General features: G+C 36.3%; 1 protein-coding gene across 2 annotated transcripts in view; it reads left to right on the forward strand.

The window, feature by feature from the left end:
* PDE10A (phosphodiesterase 10A) overlaps positions 1-24,425 on the forward strand; it is a 190,527-nt gene that overhangs the window by 65,172 nt on the left and 100,930 nt on the right. For both annotated transcript variants that reach the window (XM_014951028.1, XM_014951029.1), the window contains exon 2: positions 13,222-13,350. In XM_014951028.1, the coding sequence (XP_014806514.1) occupies positions 13,222-13,350 (129 nt within the window). The remainder of the gene's footprint in view (positions 1-13,221; positions 13,351-24,425) is intronic.

The following is a 24,425-nucleotide window of genomic DNA, read 5'->3' on the forward strand; positions in this document are numbered from 1 at the left end:
AGACCAAAATGTTTTTTTTCAGGTGTTTCCTGAGTCTTAGACAAACACAAATTCTCCATTTCCATCTCTCCCATTTTCCTCTTCCTTTTAACTTCTGCTCTTTCCAACTCTTCTTTCCCTCCACCCCACCTTTTTCTTCTGAGGATGCTTTTTGGAGGTGAACACATGTTAGTGAGCTACACTGTCTCCAAAACAAACAAAAGAGGGTGGGGAGATGATGAGAGGGAGGAGGAGAAGGAAAAGATGCAGCTGCTCATTTTTAATTTTTGAAACTGGCCTTGGATTCTGTGGCATTTGCTCAGGCTTTATAATAAAAACTAGAAGCCTGACTGAAACACTGCATCTTTGTTTTACTGTGCTTGCCAAAATGTTAAAATAGTAACAAATAAATTATTTGAATTCTTGTCTAGCATATTATCGATGGAAGATGTTTTGCCAGATAAGATTGCTGAGTAGAGGGTTGCCACACCAGTGAAAGCCTGTGGAAAAGCAGCCAACCTCATATGTTGTTTTTTATTCTGTTGTTGTGCTAACATCCAAGTCAGTAGAAGGTATTTTCATTTATTTCACCTGCTAGAAAGTAGGAATCCCTGTAACATTGTGTCCTCTAATTCCTTTCAGTTGAACCCGTACAAGCAGTGTGCCCTCCACAGCGTAGGCGGCCAGGAGCATCCTGGCCTACATTAGGAAGAGCATTGCTAGGAGGTCGAGAGGGGAGATCCTGCCCCTCTACCCGGCCCTGGTGAGACGCATCTGGACTGCTGGGTCTAGTTCTGTGCTCCCCAGTACAAGAGAGACATGGGCATACCCGAGTGAGTCCAGTGAAGGGCCATAAAGATGATTGGGACTGGGACTGTCCAGCCTGGAGAAAGGGAGACTCAGGTGGATCTTATCCATGTGTACAAATACTTTGGGGGGGGTGGGGGGTGTGTGTGTGGAGTAAAACAGACGGAGCCAGGATCTTCTTGGCTTTGCCCAGCAACAGGACAAAAAGTAATGGGCACTAACTGAAACACGGGAATTTCCACCTGAACACTGGAAAACACTTTTTCCGCCGTGAGGGTGATTGAACACTGGCACCAGCTTCCTGGAGAGGGTGTGGAGTCTCGGTCCTTGGAGATATTCAAAAGCTGATGGGACAGCACCCTGAGCAACTCGCTGTAGCTGACCCTGCTTGAGCAGGGGGTGGATTAGGTGATCTCTTGGGGTGCCTGCCAGCCTAAGTGAACCTGCGATTCTTGGGCGCCTCTTACTTGGTATTTAACTGAAATATCAGGTGATGTCAGATACAAGTTGTATGTTCTCACGTATTTTTCTGAATGGTAACATTAATGAAATAATTTTATTAACGCTATTAGAGAAAAACTTGTAGTTGAGGAACAAAGCTTGAAACAATGTGTGGAATGAGACGTGTTTGGGGCTTTGTTGCACAACTCTTCACATGTTAGTGAGCTCTTACCCACGTAAGTAGGCTCATTGACGTCAATAAGACTACTCCTATAAGTGTTCACCAGTGCAAGTAAGGGTTGCACAATGTGTCCTTGTCTGTAATGTACGAGCGTATGTAACACAGTATTTAATTATCACTTCAAGCCTCTTTTACTTCAGTGGCATAATTCATTTATATATCTCAAATTATACTGCTTTTCCTAGGCCATATTTTACTGACATGGAGATATCATTACATCCATCACCACAAAATTGAGCAGAGATAGCATCTCTGAAAAATTATCTTTCCTTCTGTTCATTTATACAGCTGAAAAAAGGGGTGGCAGGAAAAGAAAATAATTTTCTTCCTTTATTGTGTTTTAAATAAATTGGAGCTTCTGACTTTTTTCTGACAGTTTGATGGAGTCAGTGCTTTACTTTCAGTTCTTAATTAGTCTTAAGATAGGCTTCTTTTCCCCACAAAAGAATTATATAGGTGTTTTTTTTTTATTTTAAATGTCAGTCAAAGTTTAATTTTGTATAAAGAGGCATCTTGTATCTGTATTTTGTCGTACTAGCACAGATAAGGTAAAAAAGTAGTTTCCAAGATTAATTATGTGGTACTAACTTTTTGTATTTCAACTTTATTGCTAAAACATCTGCTGTAGCACTTCTGGTGGGTTTGAGGGAGGGTGTTGTACTCTGCAACTTTCAAGTGATAAATCCAGAATATCTGGATTTATATCTGGATATCTCAAAAACAATATATTTTTGAGACTTTTGGAACCTTTTCTTTTTTAAAACTTATTTTCTAGTTGCAAGTATTGAAATTTGGTTAAGGTGCTTGCGTTTTCTCACTTTTCTGAAGCTGCTATAAGATATTGCAAATGAATAGTTTGAGTTAAATCTCTGGAATTTTGAAATGCAGTAAGAATACAGTGTTATGATTTAGAAAAATTAGCCTATTCCACTTTGTAAAGAGGATAGATGTTACTTACTCAGACTAGTGGTAGCTTTACAAAGAGATGATCTCTAATGCTGCAAACTCTTTTAAGATAATAGTTAAAATATGAAAAAACTAAATTGCCAGAAGCTGAAATAAGAACAGTTGATATTGGAATTTGAATGTGATTCTTTTTCTTCCTTTTATTTTTTTTTTTCTAATAGATACACCCATTTAGTAGTCTACAGCTTGAGTGTTTTATTTAAAATCAGATGTCTTTTTTTTTTAACAAAAAATATGCTCTAGTTCAGCCTTCAGTTTATTAGGCTTACTGTACAGGTAGCAGGTTATACTCTTTGTCTTAATCAGTAGGTCAGGATCTTGACAGTACTTTCTGTCTGTCCTAAAACAAATGAACCCACGAACATCATGGCTGTGCTACATCAGGTAAGAATAGCACCTTGCAGTCTGCCCCTTGCATTCCCTCTGGAGTTTTCCATTCATATACCCGGCAGGCTCGTGCATGGTACAGTTACAGAATCTGCAAAATACATCATTTAAACAAACATATGAGTATTTGTCTATACTTTTTGTTTTAGCCATGATGTCCAGAATAATATGGGACTAGCATGCGGGTTTTTTTTAAGAGCTTGCTTCCTGTGAACCAGATCAAACCTTTCTGGATGCAGCTGTGTGAGGTTTCTTTTTAATAGAGCTTTTTAGTGACAGATTTCTCTGGGTTTTGTGCCTTCTCATTTTGTAAAGGATATTAACTGTATTTTTCTTTAAGCCTTCTAAGAATGTAAGGTTGGAGGGGAATAAAAAACCAAAACCAACAGACAAATCATTATCTGTGGTGCTGCAGATACCATACTAATACTACCAAAGTGGAGAACACTCAGGTGTCTTATCCTGTTCGTAAGTAGCATGTTGTTGGACTATGTGTAGCTGTCATTTAAGATGAGTTCCAATGCCCTAGGAAACTGCCTTAACACGTCTACTAATGTAAGTGTTAAGATGAAGTGGGATGCTCCTTTCCAAAGGAAGAACATTCTTTGTGTCCTATTTAGTAAAGTAACAGAGTGAGACTTGGCACAGGATTATAGTCTCCTTCAAAAGAGATTTCATCATACTGGATTTTGTTTGTGGAATGAGTTAAGTAGCATTTTAGAGAACAGCACTATACGTTTATATCGGTAAGTATATAAAGGATTTACAGAACTTTATTCATGGGAGTTCATTTGAAAAAAAGCAGCAGTAAAACTTTGGTCATAAAGGCAATGGGACTATTCTTGAGCCAGAAGAGTTTACTCAAATTGGGAGCTACTCAGGGATCAGGTGTCACATGGGAGGAAGACATTACATCAGCCAGAAGGTATAATCAGAGAACTCATAAATCAAGAACTTTGTCCAAACATCTGTATTCAATGGAAGACTTGAGGCATTCTTACCTTGTTCAATTGTTAGATTTTAAGTAGTTTAATTCACAGATGCGTATGATCTTCCCAGGTATGTGCAAGTCCTAGTGACTTGGAATTTTTCATAATGAATTCCAAAGAACTGTATTTTGGTACTTGTCAGTGTTAAAATGAATATTACTGGTCAGATATATTTTGGGTAGGAGACAAGGTACCCAGCTATGTGTCTGCACAAGAGAATAAAAAAGAGAAAATAATTACAAGCCATACTCAGATGTTCCTTATATGCTTACAAATATGTTTTTGCATGCTTCAGTGTGATGCTGATAATTATTTTTATCAATAACCTTAAGATCATACATATCTTTCTCCTCAAGCAAAGATTTTAAATTAATTTGATTACAATTTTTAACTCCTAAAGCATTTCTATATTCTTTTTTGTTAGCTTTTTGCTGAGTGTTAATTAAATCCCAAAAATTGATCCCATCATGCACCAGGAAGGAGAGTAGAGCTTGTTACAGACCCCTCGGAGTTACTCCAAAGTGCTAATTAGAACTGGAGAGAAGCTACCCTCAAACCAGGAACGTAGCATTCAGAGTTTTAAAAAGCCTCATAAGTCAATTAATGGATGGTATTACAGCATAACACTGCATGTGCTTCGCAGGATTATGCCATTCAGACAATTTGAAGAAGTGTGTATTGATACCCTAAGAAAAATGATTATTCAAATTACGAACACTCATTCACCCCATTAAGCATATGTATATAATTCCTATGGAAATGTTATAGGCTTTTTTCCTCTAGCTGATGAAAACTGCTTTCATAAACACTTTTAAGTGGCTTTTTGCTTTTTAACTTACCACTGAAACAGTGCTCAAAGCTGACAGCACTGTGCAGTTCTTCAGTGCTAGATTTTGGGTGATATAACCAGCTGAGTATCTGTAGATATCTGGAGCTCAAGCTTGCAAGATGCTGGTGATATCAGAAAAACCACCATCGATGTTGTTGGAAACTAACGGTGCTTATGTCCACATGTTGCTCAGCATCTGGCATGTTCCATGGCTTTTTCATCAGGAATAAGGGATTTGAGTTACAGGATAGAGTATGAGGTAGTTATTGGTATCCTTTCTGTATAAATGCTTTCCAGATCTGTTTAGCCGAGCTGGTCTTTATTTGCTCTAACTTAAGCAGTGCTGCTGATGTCCTGGCCGAAATGTTGCATCACGTACTGCTGGCTGCTGTAGCTGCTGCATGAGTGACTGCACTTGATTATGAGTGAAACTGTGATCTAAATGTATACAAAGCTTGCAGTTCCATGTGTTGACTGGAAACTGGCATAATTAAGCATTTGGCTTGATACAAAGATTTGAAACATTTAATGATAAAAGTTAATATAGGTGAAACAAGTGTATACCCTTTGTAAATACCAAAATTGATAGTGTAGTCTTTTTTGTGGACCACATTATTGTTTTTCACTGCTAATACTGTAACACCAGAGCTGTGTATAGTTTTCCGTCTAGCGATGCAGTTGGGAGTTGGAGGCAGAGGGACACAGAGCTGCTCACAGATGAATTTGTGAATTAATTTTTCAAGAAAAAAAAAAATGAAAAGGAGGTTTGACTGTTCTGATTGCTTCTCATTAGTGATTATACTTTTGGCCAGACCAGTAATGTCAGGTTTCACAGAGTTTGGGCACTTGGTTGCATTACATTCCTGTATACTTAAATGGATTAAGATAAAAAGTCTGACTTGAAAAGGATATTCCAAAACTGACTGTGCCTGTGGTTTTGAATCCTGATGCTTTGAACAAAGAAGGGATTGATTTAATGGGATTAATGCTTAATCCAAATGAAGCAATGTACACACATGCCTTGGATGCTTTTGAGAATAACTACAAATATAATTTATAAGGTTCTGTAGAAAGATACAGAGAGGTGATCTTTGTGTAAGAAAGAGATGGGGCAAGGCAGCTTTAAATAAAGGCGAACATAGGCAAAGTTGTGTTCAAATTAGCTCATCTGGATTATTTTCAGATATTTTTAAGGCTTCTTTTTTTTGTACAAGTATATTTATTTTCAAGTGCTGATTTTGGGAAAGTGTTACCTCTCTTCATTATTTTGATATTCCAAATGAGAAGATGTATTTAAATGTTATACATGCTTTTTACTTGCATTTGAGCTAAGATTGTATTTCGTTTCAGATAAGATATTATCTAGAAAGTGTCTAGCATCACAATTTTTATTTTATTTTTCCTTGGCTTGCATATTTTCTATGTGGCACAATATATTGTTAATTGGATAAATTGTGCCTTTGCCTATATTTGCTGTGACTACATAGCCTCTCTTATTTCAGGGAAGAATTGTTTATTAAACAATTATTAAAGCTAATTTTTGGGGCTTTTTTGGTTTTTGTTTTTTTTTTTTTATTCTATTTTTATTTTTCAGATGTTAACAGATGCAACATTTACAACATTTATAGTTATTTCATTTTATCTTTCTTAATAAGCTTTTTTGATACATATATCAATCCAATTTCTTATATTGACCTATGGATGCCCTCACAGTGTGTTTTCACAACATTGGATCCTGTCTAAAAGGACAAAAGGTATGCCCTGTGCATCTAACGCTGTTGCAAGGGTTTTGAGGAAAGCAATGACTGCAGTCTTTCAGAGAGTAACTGTTTTAGAATAAAATGCTGAGCTTCGAAGTATTAGGCTGGCTCATCAATTTTTATCCATTCTCCTCTGCCTCCCCACATGCCCCACTGCCTGGGAACCAGAAACTTTAGGTGAACACTAAAATTCTTGCCTAATCATGAGATTTGATTAAGCTAGAGCTTTTAGAAAAAAGGCCAAATATCACAACACTAATGAAAAAATTGCAAGAATTGCTAATGATGTGACTGACTCATGTTGCTAAATGGGGCAGATTTTTAAACATAGCTCTAGGCTTCAATTCTTTCAGCTCATTCACAGTCAGTTTTGCTTTATACTGAGCTCAGTGAAGCTATTCTCAGAGGAGAGTGCAGTATGACATGGATTAAGAGTCAGAGAGTGGAGCCATTAATTGATTCAGTACTACACAGGTTATCTAATATCTAAGAAATGTTTTAAATATTTTAGGCACTGTAGAAAGCTGAAAGGAAAAGTATGATTTTTTAAGTGGTTTTTGGCTTTTTTTTTTTTTTTTTAAAGGAAGGTTGTTGGAGGCTGGCTCAAAGGCAAGGAGTAATTACTGGTAATTGATGTTTGAAGGAAGTCTTGTTTCTTAGTTTATTTTTGAATCCAGCTACGTTATATCTGGGTTAATAAACAATGCGAAGGAGCATTCTTATATACTGGATTATTTTGGCTTTATGCTGTTAAATTGTTAGAATGGTTCTTGGCAATGCATTGGGAAAAGCCAGGGAGTGATGTCCCAGGCAAGTCCTGGGCATTGGTCTGGAGTAAGGTCAGGCCAGGGGTAGTTCCCAGCAGGTAATCAGCATGTATTCCAGTTGCAGTTTTCCCTCATCTTCATTGTCGGAGGTCAAGAGAACTTAATATTAAGGATGGAGGAAGTTGTAAGCCGCTTGGTTTTAGGTCAGTGAACAGCACTAGACACACTCAGTTGCTGGTGTAGGCAAACCTACAACGTTGCCTTGACAGTACCATTACAATGTGTACCAGCAAACAGTACCAGCAAAGTGAGTTTCTAAGATGCCAAGTTTGATATACTTTGTCAGATCTGCTCAAAAAGCAGTTTCTTCCTTACACTATAAGTAGATATAGTGTTTTATACTTTTTTTTTTTAATTTAAAAAAGTGTTTATATTCAGTTACTTTCCAAAAAGTACTTTGCTGGCACCTTAAGGCAGCATACGACTGACAGTGTGTACAGTTTCTGTCGCTCCTAAACCCTAACGTAGACATTATGAGGATTGTGGTAATCAACAGGGTGAATGTGAACACATTTAAAATTACATGAATCTTGTTATTCTATAAGTTTTTTCCACTTTTGGGCTTTATTCTTTATTGGTCATTCAAACAAACCAGCAAAGTGAGTTTCTAAGATGCCAAGTTTGATATACTTTGTCAGATCTGCTCAAAAAGCAGTTTCTTCCTTACACTATAAGTAGATATAGTGTTTTATACTTTTTTTTTTTAATTTAAAAAAGTGTTTATATTCAGTTACTTTCCAAAAAGTACTTTGCTGGCACCTTAAGGCAGCATACGACTGACAGTGTGTACAGTTTCTGTCGCTCCTAAACCCTAACGTAGACATTATGAGGATTGTGGTAATCAACAGGGTGAATGTGAACACATTTAAAATTACATGAATCTTGTTATTCTATAAGTTTTTTCCACTTTTGGGCTTTATTCTTTATTGGTCATTCAAACATACATTTCATTTGGCAACTGTCTTCGCTTACTTGAGACTTCTTGAAAAATATTTATGCCAGTAAAACGATCTGCTTACGTAGCATGCCCAGCTGCAACAAAAGTTCCCTAATTTTCTCTCATCTTAATTAGTATTTTTTTAGTGCTACTGATTTTCTCTCTGACTTAGGAATCTTGTGGTTTACTTACACTGGACAGTGGGAGATTGCTCTATGAATTCAGTTGATCTCTTTTAGGGTTCTACCTGATGCTATCAGTAAGGAAATGTTGGAATTGTTGAAATGAAAGCTTTACCTGTAGATGAAAAGGGGAATCCAGACTTGAGCAGGTCAGGCAATCACTAAGTCAAGCAGCCTACAATATTTGCGCTGGCTTTGTGGGAAACACAGAAATACAGGTATATTGGAAGGTGGTGGTGCTGGTTTTTGTTTTCATTTGGCTTTTAGTGTAAGTACTAACAAAACCAGTCAAAGTCCTAGTTATGCTTTTGAAACCTGAATGATCTAGTCTTGTTGGAATAAAAAACCAGATAGTTTCTTGTGGTGGTTTAGAATCTACTTGAATAACTATTCCTCTTTAAATAGCTCTACTAAACTTACTGAAGTAGTTATAGATAAAGGCTTCTTTATTTGTTTCCCTTAATGAAATGAAGACTGTTTTTTAAGTATTAATTGTGGAACCACTGAAAAGATAGTTATTTGTTGAACCAGACTGTCACAAAAATTTGGCTTTCTATTTTATGTTGAAATTAATGGACTTTGATATTCAGTAGCAGTATTTGTATTTCCTATAGTTAGCTTCCTAGTCTTCAACTATGTATATTTCTGCTATTAATTTCTGTGAAAAAGAAACTACTTCTCATAGTTTGTGAAGGAAAAAAACTACACCCCCAAACAACTCTTATACATACTCCAGTGAAAGCCAAGGAGTTACTTAAAAAACCATCACCACCAAAGCAACCAAACACCAACCACAAAACACAAAACCAAAATTTTGATAGACTGGTATGAGCTGTGCCAAATTAGATGAACAGCTCAAGCCTCAGGCATATGCAAAGTGGAAAAACAGAGCTATTGTTTATTTGGTAGAGTGCCACCACTACATCAGTTTATAGAAATACTGTAAGTAAATACAATTGTTTCTTTTCTATCATTTGATTCACCCTTCCCACTCCTAATGTCCCAGAATGAGCGTCCTGCCAGAAAGATCATTCCCTCTGCCAGGAAAAAGGCCTTTTGCTGATCAAGAAGTTGCCTCTTGGGTGGTGTTGGGGGGACAGGCTGTCTTCTGCCCTTTGCTTTGTATGGAGCTTTGCCACTTTTATATCATCCTACCCTATAATAAATAAGATACAAAAAACCCCAACAACCCAATGAGGTGAAACACTTACATAAAACCTAGCATTTATTGAAAAGCTGTATTTCCACTTACTGTTCAGACAGGAGTAGTCAAGAAATGGAAAAAATGAAACCAAACCAACCTTGATTAATGTTTTCCGTGTGTATGAATGAACTTTAAAAAGCAGATTGTAAGGCCAAAGAGAACATTTCAAATCGAGATCTACAAAGAGAACCTAAATGGGTGTGCTGGTCAGGAAGTGAGGAGCTGCTGAGCTAGCACAAGCAGTGGGCAGCTTAAGCTGTTTCTTTGCCTACAGTTTGTTTAGAGGGAAATGAAAAAAGGAAGAGCTTATCTGATATGCGTGTGTCCTTTTGCATGATATTTTTATTATCATTTTCATTATTTAATCACAAATCCAGAATAGGTAGTTAATGTGTGCATAAAACATAGCAATAGCAAGTTGCGCCAGGAAGAGATCAGCGCTGAAAGGTGCATTTATCACTTTAAAATAAGGGTACAAGGGAGAAAGGTGGTTTGGGGCATGTGTGTGTTTAATTAAACGGGATATATATATGAATCAGGAAGGCAAACTCCAATGCATAAGTGGAATGAATGGACATTCAACCCAAATGCCAGATTCCTCCTTTAATTCCCAGCAGAATCAGGGTAGTTCAGTCTTTCTGGTCTTTCTGGCCTGCTGTGTGCTAGGCTGTTGGTTAGAGTTCAGCCCTCCTCAGTGATGGTCCTTCTTGATAACCGCCACAGCTCTGTTGGAGAACAGACAGGTTCCAGATACAAGAGCAAAGCTTTCTGGGGATCCATGAACAGAAGCGAAGGGAGCTTTTGTTCAGGCTGCTTGCAAAAAAGCATATAGATTGACACAGTTCTGAATGTGTACACTGCTACCTTTTACATTGTTAGACACTGCTGATGCTCCACTGCAATTTATGCTCCATGCAAGAACTGATGAACAAGAATGAGGGAAGTCCTGGCGTTGCTGGAGGTGATAGGAAGCTCCCTGTTGTGGAGAGAGCACTGTGGAAATAGTAGACATGGACTACTCTCCTTACTGGACTGCAGGTCCAATAGTAAGAGGAGAAAAAAGGAGTAGTGGAAAAATATCTCTAATGTGAATGGCCATAAAATAATTGTGCATAAAATTATGCAGAGTTGTAAAAAGCTCTTACATTCAAGCTTCTTACATTATTCTTTTGCCTTAATGTACGTAAAACACAAAAAAATTAGGCTTCTTTTAAGAGGCTATACTCTATTAATGTTACGTTTCTTAATGTGACATTTGTGTTCATGCTGGTTTTCTTTGTGGTTTGTGTGTGTATGGCTGAAGCGTGTATTTTTTTGACAAAGTAGACTAACAGTTAGGAGGATCAGTAAGTCTGCTTTAATCCAGAATATAGATTTAAGTTACTCCTTTTTAACTCTGCAAATGTATTTGTAAATCCTGTTCTACTTGCTCCTCTCTACAAATCTGACATTGAAAAAACATATCTGCACAGATACATTTAGTGAAATAAAGGAGGGTAATTTAAAGGTTGTTGTAGCATTTCTTAGATCATGAATCACTTTTCTGTATGAGGTTAAAGCAGAGTTTTCACCCTAAGGTTGCTGAAATTGCAGGATATCAAGAAAATATATTAAACTCATGACATGTAGGCTGAAGTCTTATTTCAAATTGACATTTTGTTGAATTTTGATGTATATATTACAGAAAAAATATATCACATAAAGGTTGAATCAAATCAAGAAAGCATTTCTACTGAAGTCAAGGAATGCAGACTGTATGTATAAGAAAGTTAAGGTTAAAATACAAATCAAACCATGTAGAATTTCAGTTGCTAATTTTAAAAACTTTTCAGTTCCTATTTCTTACTAAAAGTAAAAACTGTTTGCTTGTTTGCAGTCTAAAGACTACATAGAAGTTGGAGGCTTTTTGTGACAAACCTGTATCAATAATTTTTCATTCAGGATGTAAAAAGCAGTTAAATTTTGATGATTTTTCTGATGGTTAACTCTGATAAATCTTCAAAATGCTATAGTCTTTCTGAATGATTCTCCAAATATGTTTTCTTTTCAGATGTTATTACTATGAAATTAGAAAGACTTACTCTTTCAAGGCATTATATTTTTCTTAGTTGAGCAAAAGTAGTGGGTTTTTATTTGTTTTCTATCCACTTGCTGATCATTATCTGCTCTTATGGATTAAGGAAGAACCTTTTCTTCTTTGCTTATGAAAATCAGGATGCTCACTTAGGTCTCTTAATTCAAATGATCCAGATCTGGAAATTCTTGCCTGTAAGTGGGAATGTTGTTATTAGAGATTATGATATCCACAAGGAGCTGCCACCTGTATTGATTAAGAGAAAGGGTATTTTAAACGAGGTTTGGACAGGTGCAGGCTGTTGGGTGCTGACATGGTGGGAATGAGATGGTGCAATCAGTGCTGGGAATGGGGAGAGTGGTGTCTGTGGTCGGTGCTCTGCAGGTGGGAGTTGTTGGTTTGTGTTTTGGTATTGCTTCCTGAAGGCTTTCATAGTAAACATTTGTAAGACATCTTAAAGGTTACAGTCATTGACTAGCATTTAAATTACACTGTATCTGTTTTCAGCATATTCTGGTACAATGGGAAGCATAAAATGGGAAAAATTGATCTTATTTTATAGCATGAATATTCTCCAAAAGTGGTCAGTATTGTTGGGAAAGGAGTTTCTCGTCTGCTTTCTGTGGTGCATTTACAATTACATTTATGGGCACACAACAGGAGAGGTGAAGGCGTGTTTAGAGCCATTACAGCGGTTGCTACTCCACTTCCCCTCAGATCTCATTAAGGCTTCTGTCCCGGGGGGGCCCGCACCCTTTGGGGCAGCCCTGGAGCTCTGGCCCTCAGGACGGGTGTGCTTCTTTCCTGCCCTCCCTCAGAAAGCCTCAGAGCTCTTGGGTTCACATCCCTGTGGCCAGTGGTTTCATTGGGAAGATTTGTAAAGAGTGTGATCAGATTGCAATTTTAGGAATTTAGGAATTTATTTATGATTGTGTCAGGTATCTGAGATTCTGAATTTTGCTTCTTTTTCTGAAATTTGTATTGGAGTTTTCTATTTGTTGCAGATATTGCAAAGGCCTTTTGTCTACTTTTATTTTGGTAACTGAATTACTAAGGCATTGGAAGCATGCATGTGAAAGCAGTTTATATTTCTAAAGCTACCTAAGTAACTCCAGTATTTAAACACTACTCTTGATTTTGATGGTGTATAATAGGTTTTTTTTGCTTTTGCTTGCAATGCAAATACTGAATTTGATGCTCTATGAGGAATACCAGTTCACTTTCCTCTATCTCCTTCTACCCAGTTTCTTTATCTATATATCGTCTTGCGTATCTTGGAAATAAGTAATTTTAGAGTCATAGTCATAATCATATATTCCTTCCTGGCCATTTCTCCCTGGGAATGTTTATGTTTATTCCTGTAGGGGATTTTGTGTACACAGTATCTTGCATGGATATGCTTTGTTCCTACTATTTACCATATGATAGCTCTTTTTTTTTTATTGGATATTACACTGTCTGGGAGGAGAGAATCTGAAGAGGCATGTATTCAATCAGCGTCTTAACAAAAGGATATTGATTGTTGCAGGCATCTAGGTATTGTTTCATATAAGGAATTTCATACCAATAGTGTAATCAATTAATATTCTCTCTTTCAGGTTTAACAGATGAAAAAGTGAAGGCCTATCTTTCTCTTCACCCCCAGGTACTGGATGAGTTTGTGTCAGAAAATGTAAGTGCGGAAACTGTGGAAAAATGGCTGAAAAGGAAAAATAACAGACAGGAAGGTAAGTCCTTTTTATATATATATTTGCAATGAATACTTAGCTGTGAACAGCTGAGTTCTTATTTTTAGATTTTAAAAGGAAACTTAGTTTTGGTAAAACTTGACTTTAAAATTTTTATGTCTAGGTTCCACCATTTTTTTGAAAGGCAAAAGATGTTAACAATTTTTTAAAATATTTTCAGCCTTGTGGTGTTTATATTTTAGAATATACTGGTATTCATTTTGAAGGTTTGGTTTACTCATTTTGAGTTGCAAATGCTATTCCACCAACCAGTGATATCTGTTACATTAGTGTACATCTGGAGAACATAATTTGATCTTCTTGGGTTTAAAATTGGTAAGTTTTGAATTAAAATTCTGCAGGATGTGCAGGATGTAAGTGTGAGTAAAATACTGGATGTACCATCTCAAAAGTTCCTACTTGCAACATCTATTAAGTCAATTTTAGATATAAACATTGACACAGAGGTTATAAAACATTGTATTGTAGTCTGGAAGTATTTCTGTTGGGTTGCTTTAGGTATAATCCCTTACTTACTAGACCCAGAAAACTGTTCCTTATGAGTCAGCCTGGGATGGCAATGATCGTAAATTTTGTAATGATCTTAAATTTTGTGAGATTGTGTGCAAACATAAGATTCCTGCAATTCTAACAATGATTTGGAATGTACTAGGTAAAATGCAAAAGAGAACGTTACCAAGAGGGTGAGGAAAGAAAATCACTGATTTTACTCTACATGTGCGTTGTGCTCTGATTTCTAAGGTGTTTGGGATTAAAGTTCTGGTGATGATTTCCATTTTAAATAGAGAGGCTATTGCTACTTCCTAGAAGATAAAATGAGTGTTTTTTGCAGAATTATAAAAAAAGAAAATGGTGGGCAAGGGACAGCAAAGGCTGTATCAAGTCAGATTGTTGGTGTTGATGACTATATATTTGATACTAAGGTGGTAGTACATTTTTCTTGGTATAAAGAGGTTACCTAATGGAAGAGTAGAAGTATGTAGCAATAGACCACCTGTTTACTACTTTCTTTGTACTTTGCAAATTGTAACACTGCAGGATGGCTATAATTATAATCCACAAATGAAATCAGTAAAACAGTGTTATGAATCAAGTGACTAAGTCATGATGATGCTTTTTATAGACAGAAGAGAAAAAATGCTTTGATGTTACTAGAAACAAGTATTACTTATTTTAAAGATCTGGGTTCCTATCAAAATAATGATTTTTCTTTAAGGTGCTTGAAATCACTACAAGAAATCATTGCTTGTTTGAAATACAGTTTATAGCCTGGGTCAAGGATCTTGATGCTAAAACTGAGTGAATGCTTTGGATAGCATTTCAGCTTCAAGAATCTTATATTCTAAAGTGAACTTGCCACCAGTTGTTCAAAGTTTCCCTTTTTTGGTTGGATGATCTGAAAATACATTTTTGTGAAAGTGCTCATAAAATTTTTTAAGCCAACTACAAAAGCAAAGTAATGGCTGATAATTGTTTTAGTGAAGTTTTAACATGAATAGCTGCAATGGTGTAATTTGTCCATTGTTTTCTTAAACTTTAAAACTTCTGTTTTGTGGCTAGCTCTCCCCAAACTGTTGAATTAAAAGTGTCAAATAGTTATGCTGTCATTATCATAGCTTTATATCAGCTTTAAAGAAAATATTACTATATTTGCTATATAAAGCTACATAGCTTTAAATAGTAGCTATTTACTATAGCTATTTACTGTTTATAGCTATTTAGTAAATAAAGCTATATAGCTGTATATCAGCTATAATCAAGAGGATCTTTCTGTCTTCCATGCTACTTTCTTTTGATGGCAGTAATCGTTAAGGTGGCCATATTTATTACACTAAAAGGTGGCGATGCAGATGTGGCTTTCTTGGTGTTAGATTTTTAGATGAAAATAAGCAGAACAAGATTTAAAACTACACTTGCCAAGTCAAAAAAGATAATTTGAATGCATTTTAATTATAGAATGAAACAGATGCTCATGAGCCTTATATGTGGTTTTTTTCTAGGGAGATAAATGCTATAGCCATATAAAAAATGTCTCTGATAAGAAAACATCTTAATTTGTCAGAATGCAACATTTTTAGGAAAGAAATTTGCTAGATGATTTACTCAGTTCGTGTTATGTATGTACAAATCCTACTGCCTCAGTAATGGTGGCGGTGAGAAATGAGAAGATGGAATGGATTCTTTTGGTGTCAGTGTGGATCTGTGCTGACTTAAAGTGAATATGTAGCCTAAGTCACTTTGCATCTATAGGGGTATAATTTTCCCTCTATCCCTCTTGCTTTAGTGTAGTCTGCTTTACAAATGTTCATATCATGTAATGTGATACAGACAGAAAAAGAAGCTTTGTTTTTATTAGAAAGTTGGCAAGCAGGCAAAATGCTGTTTTGAGATCTCTGGCTTAATGTCTGTACTCTTACTGTTGGTGATGCAGAGCAGTCATTAACCTATATGCAGAAGTTGTGTCCTGCCTGATTTACAGGCATTCAGCTGTGGACTCTTCAGCTATAAGTCAGTGGGCCTGCAGCCAGAGTACTATATCTCAGTTTCATTAGCATGAACATAAACTGAAATGTCTGATTTGGACTTAAATGAACTAAAATTTGTCTGTGACTGAGATTCCCTGAATTAGTTACTTTAGGTGCACTTTAAAAAAAAAACAAAAAACAACCTCAACGTATTAAAAAGGGAGGCAATCAGTAAATACTACAGTGTTTAATGTATAACTGTATCCCAAAATAGTGTGAGTTATGTCATCAGTGTGTACCAGATAAATCTTGTACCTATCATAGTAAATGTTAAGTAGAAAGTTGCTCATGGCAGGTTGATGGTGATCTACCAGGGATTATAGAAGTTATTTTTTTCTAAATTATTTTTTTATTTTATTTTAATATGTTGGAGAAAAAGATAGCACTGGGAAGGAACGCTGTTCATACTGATCATAGAATCATAGAATGGTTTGGGTTGGAAGGGACATTAAAGATCATCAAGTTTCAATCCCCCTGCCATGGACAGGGACACCTCCACTAGAGCAGGTTGCTCAAAGACCCATCCAGACTGGTCTTGAATGCTTCCAGGGGTGGGTCATCCACAACTTCTCTGGGCAACCTGTTCCAGTGCCTCACCACCCTCACAGTAAAGAATTTCTTCCTAATATCTGATTTTTTCAGTTTAAAACCATTATCCCTCGTCCTATCACTAAAACTGACATTTGGGTATTCACTCCGACTTTTTGAACCCTGACTTTTATCTATTAATAAAATACATGCTCAAAACACAGCCAGCCCTTGTATTGTTGCACACAGCATTTCTAAGCAACTCTATTTGTAATAAACTAACACATGAGTTTTAAATTCTTCACATCCAGAGAATGGCTGAGTTAGGCACAAACCGGACTGTTTCTCATACAAAGTATTTTTGATTGTTTTTTTCAACGAAAATTTAACCATTTAAGAGGGTGTTGTGATTAAAGAAACTAATTAGATATTTTGTGGTTCATTTTAACTCTTCTTCAAAGTTGTTTACGTATTAGCTATGAAAGAAACTTGTTTACAGCTTAAGCCTACTACTTGTAGTCTGAGATCTGGTCTATATTGCATGCATTATGGCCTCATGGGATGTTTTATAAAGTTTATAGATTAGAAAAATGTCTCCATATAGACACAGTAAAAAATGCCTTTTCTTGTATATCTAATCTCACTTGAGGTGCTGGTGTAAGTTATATCAATAAGATACATGATTTTGCTTTAAAGATTCATTATAGCTGCATCTTGACAGAAGGAGATTTTTTCAATGGCCCTTAAGAATTAATCTGCCGGAAGGAGATCTTTTCTTTTCCAGATGCCTAGATATAATACTCTCAGAACTCACAAGACTTATTCCATTTATCCTTTTCCATATCATTCAAGCAAAAGTAACAGATGATTTTAGTAGGATCTATGAGATTATGAAAGTTTTAGGCTCTGCTGGATAGATTCTCATCTCCCAACAAATTTCTCAGAGAAATAGTTATGGACTCTTAGTTTTATTATTCAAACCTTCACTGCTACAACAATAGGAAGAGGCTAAGCACCTTAAGCCAGATGTGTATCTTTTACATTGCTGGTACTGAGTTTCAGAGGAGTCTTTAGTCATTTTGAAATGGCGTTTTGTATAGTAAGAAAGAACAAACTGGACTGAGACATAATTTCTGTGTGGAATATTGCCCATATCACCCCTTGCTCTGTGGGAGCAAAGTTATCACTTCCCTAAGGGAATGGCTCTCATGTTTTCAGGCAATGGGGATCGGGCTCAGAAGGAAAAAAGTCATACTGATACCTGCATGATGCAGCTGAAGAGACACAGCTTCAGTCCCTTCTTCCTCCTCCTCAGCGAATATATAATGAGTAGCGAACATCTCTGGAAAAATCACAACAGAATTGGTTTCTTGGATGTGTTCTACATGAGAGGATATTTCAAATTTGTTGGGTTTGCAATTAAATTTGGTATTCCCTTGGCAGGTATAGCAAAGGTTTCAAAACAATGAGTAGCTGTTTGGATTCAGATGTTCTTAATTTCAGTTAGGAAAATTATAAAAACCCCCACATTTTTGGTTTTGAATGATCTATACATATTTTTTTAGCCAAAGATTTAATTGTTTTGAAAAACTGAACATAAAATTCTAATGCTTTTTATAAGGGTAGGGAATCATAGAATCGTCTAGGTTGGAAGGGACCTTAAAGATCATCTAGTCCAACCATCAACCTAACTGACAAAAAAATAAATAAGAAATAAGCAATAAAAATCACTAAACCATTTTCCTGAGGACCATGTCAACCCATCTTTTGAACACCTCCAGGGGTGGTGCCTCAACCACTTCCCTGGACAGCCTGTTCCAATGCTTGATAACCCTTTGGGTGAAGAAATATTTCCTAATAGCCAATGTAAACCTCCCCTGGCACAACTTGAGGCCATTTCCCCTTGTCCTATCTCCTGTGACTTGGGAGACGAGACCAACCCCTGCCTCTCTACACCCCCCCTTCAGGTAGTTGTAGTGCACAATGAGGTCTCCCCTCAGCCTTCCCTTCTCCAGACTGAACAACCCCAGCCCCCTCAGCCTCTCCTCATAAGACTTACTCTCCAGACCCCTCACCAGCTTCATTGCCCTTCTCTGGAGAGCAGGGGAAGACAGAGAGAAAACTTTATTTGAAAGAAAATTATTGCCCTTCTTCCAAATTTGTGGTTCAGAACTGACTAGCAACATTATCATTGTCAAATATGTGTGAAATAATGCAAGAAATTATTTTAAAGTCAGGTGTGAAGACAATTGTGAATATTTGCTTACTGTGGTGGAATAATAAACTAAAGAACTCTTGACCCAACCCATTCTATGTTATTCTGGCCAAACTTGATCAGGGATTGTAGCCAACAGATTTCTACTGAAGACATTGTAAATGTCAGTTGAATGTAAGCCACAAAATTTCATTAATGATCATATTTATTAATAAATTAATTACTCTTAATTTTAAAAAAATATTGGTAAGCCCTGCGGTTTGTATGACCATAGTAAAGGTTTTCCACTATGCAGGGAGAGTGCATTGCATTTGTTTGCTTGTCTTTGTGCTATGTCACTTATTTTGTGTTTCTAGTCTTTTAGATGAGTGTATTCTAAGAAAAACATAACAATCTCCAGAATTGTTTCAATCGGTAGGGCATTAAACTCTCATGCAGACATAGTTTCCCTTATAATTTAATTGGTTTTCTAAAATTATTGCATTGCACAAAAATCTGTGTCCCCAGGTCGGTCTCATTCTCAGATGCTCCCAAAGCATCACAGGGTTCTCCTTGAACCTAAATAGAGACATCCCACATCACTGTATCTTCTGGCTGAATGGCCTGACCTGTACTGGGAAGAGTCAGATTGTGGACGACAAAAACCAAAACTATGGGAAGCAGTCACTTTGAAATGACCTTCTCATTACTACCTTTTTTACAGGCATGTTTCTCTGCATTCCTTGCTTTCTATCCTTTTTTTTTTTTTCTTTTTTTTCTTTCCTTTTCCTCCACCCCTCGTGTTTCTGTACAGCAATCTCCACAGAGTTTTGGCTTATCAGTTCTGGACCATTCTTTCTGATCCATGCATTTGTTTTCATGGCCATTTCTCCCTTTCTCTATGCCAGAGCCTAATTCATCAAAGTACTGGATCATGTGCTTAATTATTGCTGAATCTGGACACGATGACAACGTTAACAAATACGTTATTTTCTTCCAGCAGTACTTGCCAACCCCATGTAAAGCTATGTATAGTGGGAACTTAAGGTGCTTTTTTACCATACAAAAGCAGTTGTTAAGTAATTCCTAAATACAATTTTTAAAATGGAAAATTGTATTTAAAAAAAGTACATTCCGTACAGATTATGACACTGATAATGCACAGTAATATGTTACTGTCTGTTAAGTGCAGTGGACTTTCTGCATTTACAGGAATTCAAAATGTTATAATTGACCTGTTTAAAAAAAAATAAGAAATTAGAAAATTAATTGCTTAATATAATGTTAGTTTGATATTGCCCTAATGTTTATTCAGGCGGTATAGTCCTCAAGAAATTATCACAAAATTTTTCCTGGGCTTTGAAAAACAACAGGATTGATTGTCTTAGGGTAAGTCCAAGGTATTGCCATCCTAATACTAGTATTTCCATTTACGGACTTCATAATGTAAAACTATTCTGTAACCTGTTGTACATCCAACCAAGAACAGAATGTGTTATGTAATGTGACCAAAATATTGCTGCTTTAGAAACCCTAGCTTTAGCATTTGCTGATATTTTCTTGCATGAGTTGTTTAAACAGAAATATGGAATATGGAATTACATTTTAAGTAATTTTACATATATTCTTTTATGGACTGTTGATTTTTCCTTGTTATGCTTTCCTGAATCTGTTAATTTACTGTCAGTGTTAAATAAGTGCTATTCAATAGATATGCTGTTGCTAGTATGATGCAAATGATTAAATGAATGTATTTGGTTGTTTTAGTTAAAGGACGTTTATGAACATTCAAAGTACTTTTTCTTCTTTTTTATTTATCGTTATACAATAAATCAGAGTGTATTCATTGCTACTTTTATGTAATTACAGTCTGGCTGACAGCAGTATAAAATGTAATTCTTCATTAGTCATTTAAATGCATGATTTTCTCATGGCGTGTCTCATTCTTGCGGTGTTTCTTGTGAAGCAAATATGACAACTTTGTGGGGTTTCAGAATTCAGATTAAGCTGTGATTCTGTCCTTTTTTTAGCTCAGCCATTTTGCTTTTCACCCTTTTCCCCTTCCTTTCTACTGTGTGCCTTAGAAGTGAGCAAAGATGGCAATCGGATTTGGTGCACGAGATGGCTTTAAGTTTGGCAGAGGACTGGAAGCAGTCATCTCTGGATACATTCATTCTAATAATTTTGAAAATCACTGTAGTTTCCCTTTGGCAGAAGTAGGCTTCCAGAGGAAAGACATCTGTGTAAAAACTCTCAAGCACACGTTCCTTTGGATCTTCCCTATTTATTTGTATTTTTATATATATACACACACATTCACTTCAGCAATAGCTATGATAGCTTTCAGTGAGCTAACTGACAATAGAAAGAATGGAGTTCTGTGCAGGCTAGTAAAATGTGTTTCTTTTTCTTACTTTATAGTCTGTACCAAGCTGAAGGTTTTGGTGACAAAAATGGTTCCGGTGCCTGAGCTAATTTAAGCCTGATACGTTCTGTGGTCCTTAGACAAAGAAGGTTCCTTTTCTTTATGGTCTTATTTTCTATACTAGAGAAGGGATTGGAGGAGTAGGATCTGTGGTATGACTTCATCATACCCATACTTTGAGATTATAAACAGAGAATTTGTTTACTAGCCCTTTAAGGCTAATATTAAACCAAAAATTGTGCTAAGCTGCCTCATTAAAATGCAAAGAAAAAAAAAGTTCTGTGATCCAAAATAGATTGCAAATGGTTTCTTTTCTGGTGCTGCACTTTAAGATAATAAGATATCAGCATAATGGCCTTTTAAAGTTTGTTACAGTCCTGTTAGAAAGTGGTGAGTTTTGGAGAGATGTTGATGTGTGTGGCTCTATTTAGGGAGCAAGTATGTACTTAGGTATTTATTGTCAAGACGTACTGAAGTACTTATTTTTACAACAAATCATAGTTATTTCTTTATTTGCTCTTTTAAATAGGTAATTTGTTCCTGCTTTTTAAATGATGCTGTGTAAAGGAATGTTATTTGCACTTTTGCGAAGGTTGTTAAATAGGTGAGAGGATGGCTAACATGCACTTCCATAACCAGGAATAGAATGTATGAAAAGATGAATGTAAGTGTGGAAGTGTATATCTGCTAAATATATGTGAACTTGCTGCCAGAATTAAAAAGAAAAACAAATGGACCCTTTGCTTGATATGTTAGTTTTTGAAGACTCTGCATTTCCACGCTAACTAATCAGAGATAACTGCTCTGTAGTGTAGGGTAGTAGTTGTAGCATAGTAGATGAGGGATGCTCAGAAGCTGGAGAGCATCACTGTCGTGATGCTCCACAGCTTGCTGCCATTCTGACATCTCCCCACCCTAGGCAAGAGGAACTGATATGGCAGCATGTTAATGACCTCCTTGATTTATAATTAGGCTGTCTTAATATTTCATTGATGCTGCAAACATGCTGTTTTATTCTGATGCAGCCCTGCTGTGCTTATGTTCGTGACATCCTAACAGGCAACAAGTACTTGCCAAAAAGCAAGCGTGAATACGGGATGATTTGGGTAATGCATGACTTGCACCATTGACACCATAGTAGTAGCTCTCAATGCTTCTTATTACTAAACCCCACTATCTATATATTATGATGCCTTTCTTGGATTTTTTTTTTCCTTGAAAAAACACAGAAAGGATGAATCCTCCAGTCCCATTCCCCCCAGTACAAGTGGCATAGTTGCTTGCCCTGTTCTTACTCTTCCCTTAGCATCTGCTAATGGCCAGTTGGAGAGGAGATGATGTGCTATGGGCTAGGTGGTTGGTCTGAACCAAAGTAACTGTTATGATGCTACTTTTCTAGGATAATATACAGAGTGATAAAAGTTGTCTTTATTGTGACTATTTTTCTTGGAAAAGTTGCAATTATATCTGGGGCTTGACTGCATAGACCCCCATTCATATGTGTATTTTATATAGTTCTTGTTTGCAAAGAGATAAAACTGATTGGTAGACTTTTGCAGGAAATAGTTCATAGGTTGCCATTTTTCACCTGTCTAGAAAGTTTATGTTAGTGTATCTGTATTTCAGAGGCAGGTAGGTGAAGTGATAGCACTTCCCAGAGCTGTGGAAGAGCTCTACATGGAAATGCTGTTTTAGTCCAGATGATGAAAATGGCATGCATCTGTAACAGGTACAGAATAATTTTGGAGCTTATTTTTGGGGAGACTGTTGTATTGCGCCATTGGTTTTAAAAATTGTTTTATTACTGAGTCATTTCCTGAAACAGTCAGTATAATTGTCCAAGGTGAAATTGTTTCTTTCCTGTGTGTCTAGTTCATCAGGGTTTTTATTGTTTTTCCTGAGTTAATCAGAAGAAAGCCAGTTTAGGCATGGATTTGTTTTGGCTGTGAAAATATTGAGGAGAACTTAGTGAAAAATTTTCTCTCTGTTATGTTGTCAGCCTGTTTCTTTGGGCAGAAAACAAGGTTAGATGAAAGGATGTATATGTCAGATAGATCAGAAATTGTTCTTAAGTACTGATAGTACAGGAATATTGGGCAGTGGCCTCTTACTAGGTAGTACTGAGGTCTTGAGTGGTGGTGACATGTCATGTTCAGTATGTGTCTTGATGTTGAAGCAGTGACTGATGAATAGATTCTTTGAACAAAGAATGGATTCTTTGTTATTTAGAGTCATAGCATCATTATAGGTTAAAAAAGAGCCTTAAGATCTTTAAGTCCAACTGTAAAACCTAATATTGTCAAGTCCACCACTAAATCATGTCCCCAAACAACATGTTTGAATGGAGATTGCTAGCAAACTCCCAAAACCTGCAAAAATAAACCTGGCACATTAATTGAATATGTTTCTGGATTATTTTATTCTAATTTGCTGAAGTGTGTGAGCATTTATTGTCAGAAAATTTTTTTGAGTGGGTTAGGTCAAGGAGGTGATTTTTCTGTTTTTCTGGAACTCTCCTGCATATTTAGAATTGTTTAGATGGTCAGAGATTTGCAGAGGGTAATCTTTTAATGATGAGATATTTGGCCTGAGGAAGTACACGTCACTGCTTGGTCTGAGTTCCCTCTTGAACTAATGATGTTAATCACATTATATCTAGAGCAATTATTTTCAACATGTACTTAAACTGATGTTTGTTGTGTCTTTGTGAGGCTTGAATTAAGAGGTTTTAAATTTGAGGGTTTTTTGTTTGTTTGTTTTGGGTTGTTTTTTTTTTTCATTTGTTTGGGTTTTTTACTGTCTACTCAAAAATACTGCTTTTCCTTATTTATAAGCCTTGCTTCACTGGATCATTTTCTGCTCTTATGTGATAGGTATATTAGAAAGTAAACAGACTGTGATTTTTGTCATTTTTTAGTCTTTCAAGCAAAATGGGACATGGATCTTCTTTTAGTATCTCACTGAGAAGCAGGTTTCCCAGTTTTCTTATTGTTTCTCATCAGTTTGCATTTTGAAATTGACATTCCAGATTGTCAATGTCTTTTATAAAATGTGGGCAGTTTAAGAGGGATAGTATTGCAATAAAGGGTTCATTAGTATTGTGTGCAGTACAAAATCATTTCCCTCCTATGCAAGACAGTACTCCTTAATGTTGTCTGGCCTTGTTGCTCTTTGTTTTCAGATCATTTCCCTCCTATATGCAGGATCTTTGGTTTGAGAGTAAAAATCAAGCAAAGGAAAGGAAAAAAAAAATAAATCTCTCACTAATTGACGAGAAGCTCCATTCTGATCACGTGTGGAGACCATCTACCCACGTAGCCAGCATTTTTCAATAATGATTATTTATGGCGACATAAGCTAACCTGTTTTACCTGCATTAAAA

Source organism: Calidris pugnax, unplaced genomic scaffold (genome assembly GCF_001431845.1).
Source record: "Calidris pugnax isolate Ruff unplaced genomic scaffold, ASM143184v1 scaffold24, whole genome shotgun sequence".
Taxonomy (NCBI): domain Eukaryota; kingdom Metazoa; phylum Chordata; class Aves; order Charadriiformes; family Scolopacidae; genus Calidris; species Calidris pugnax.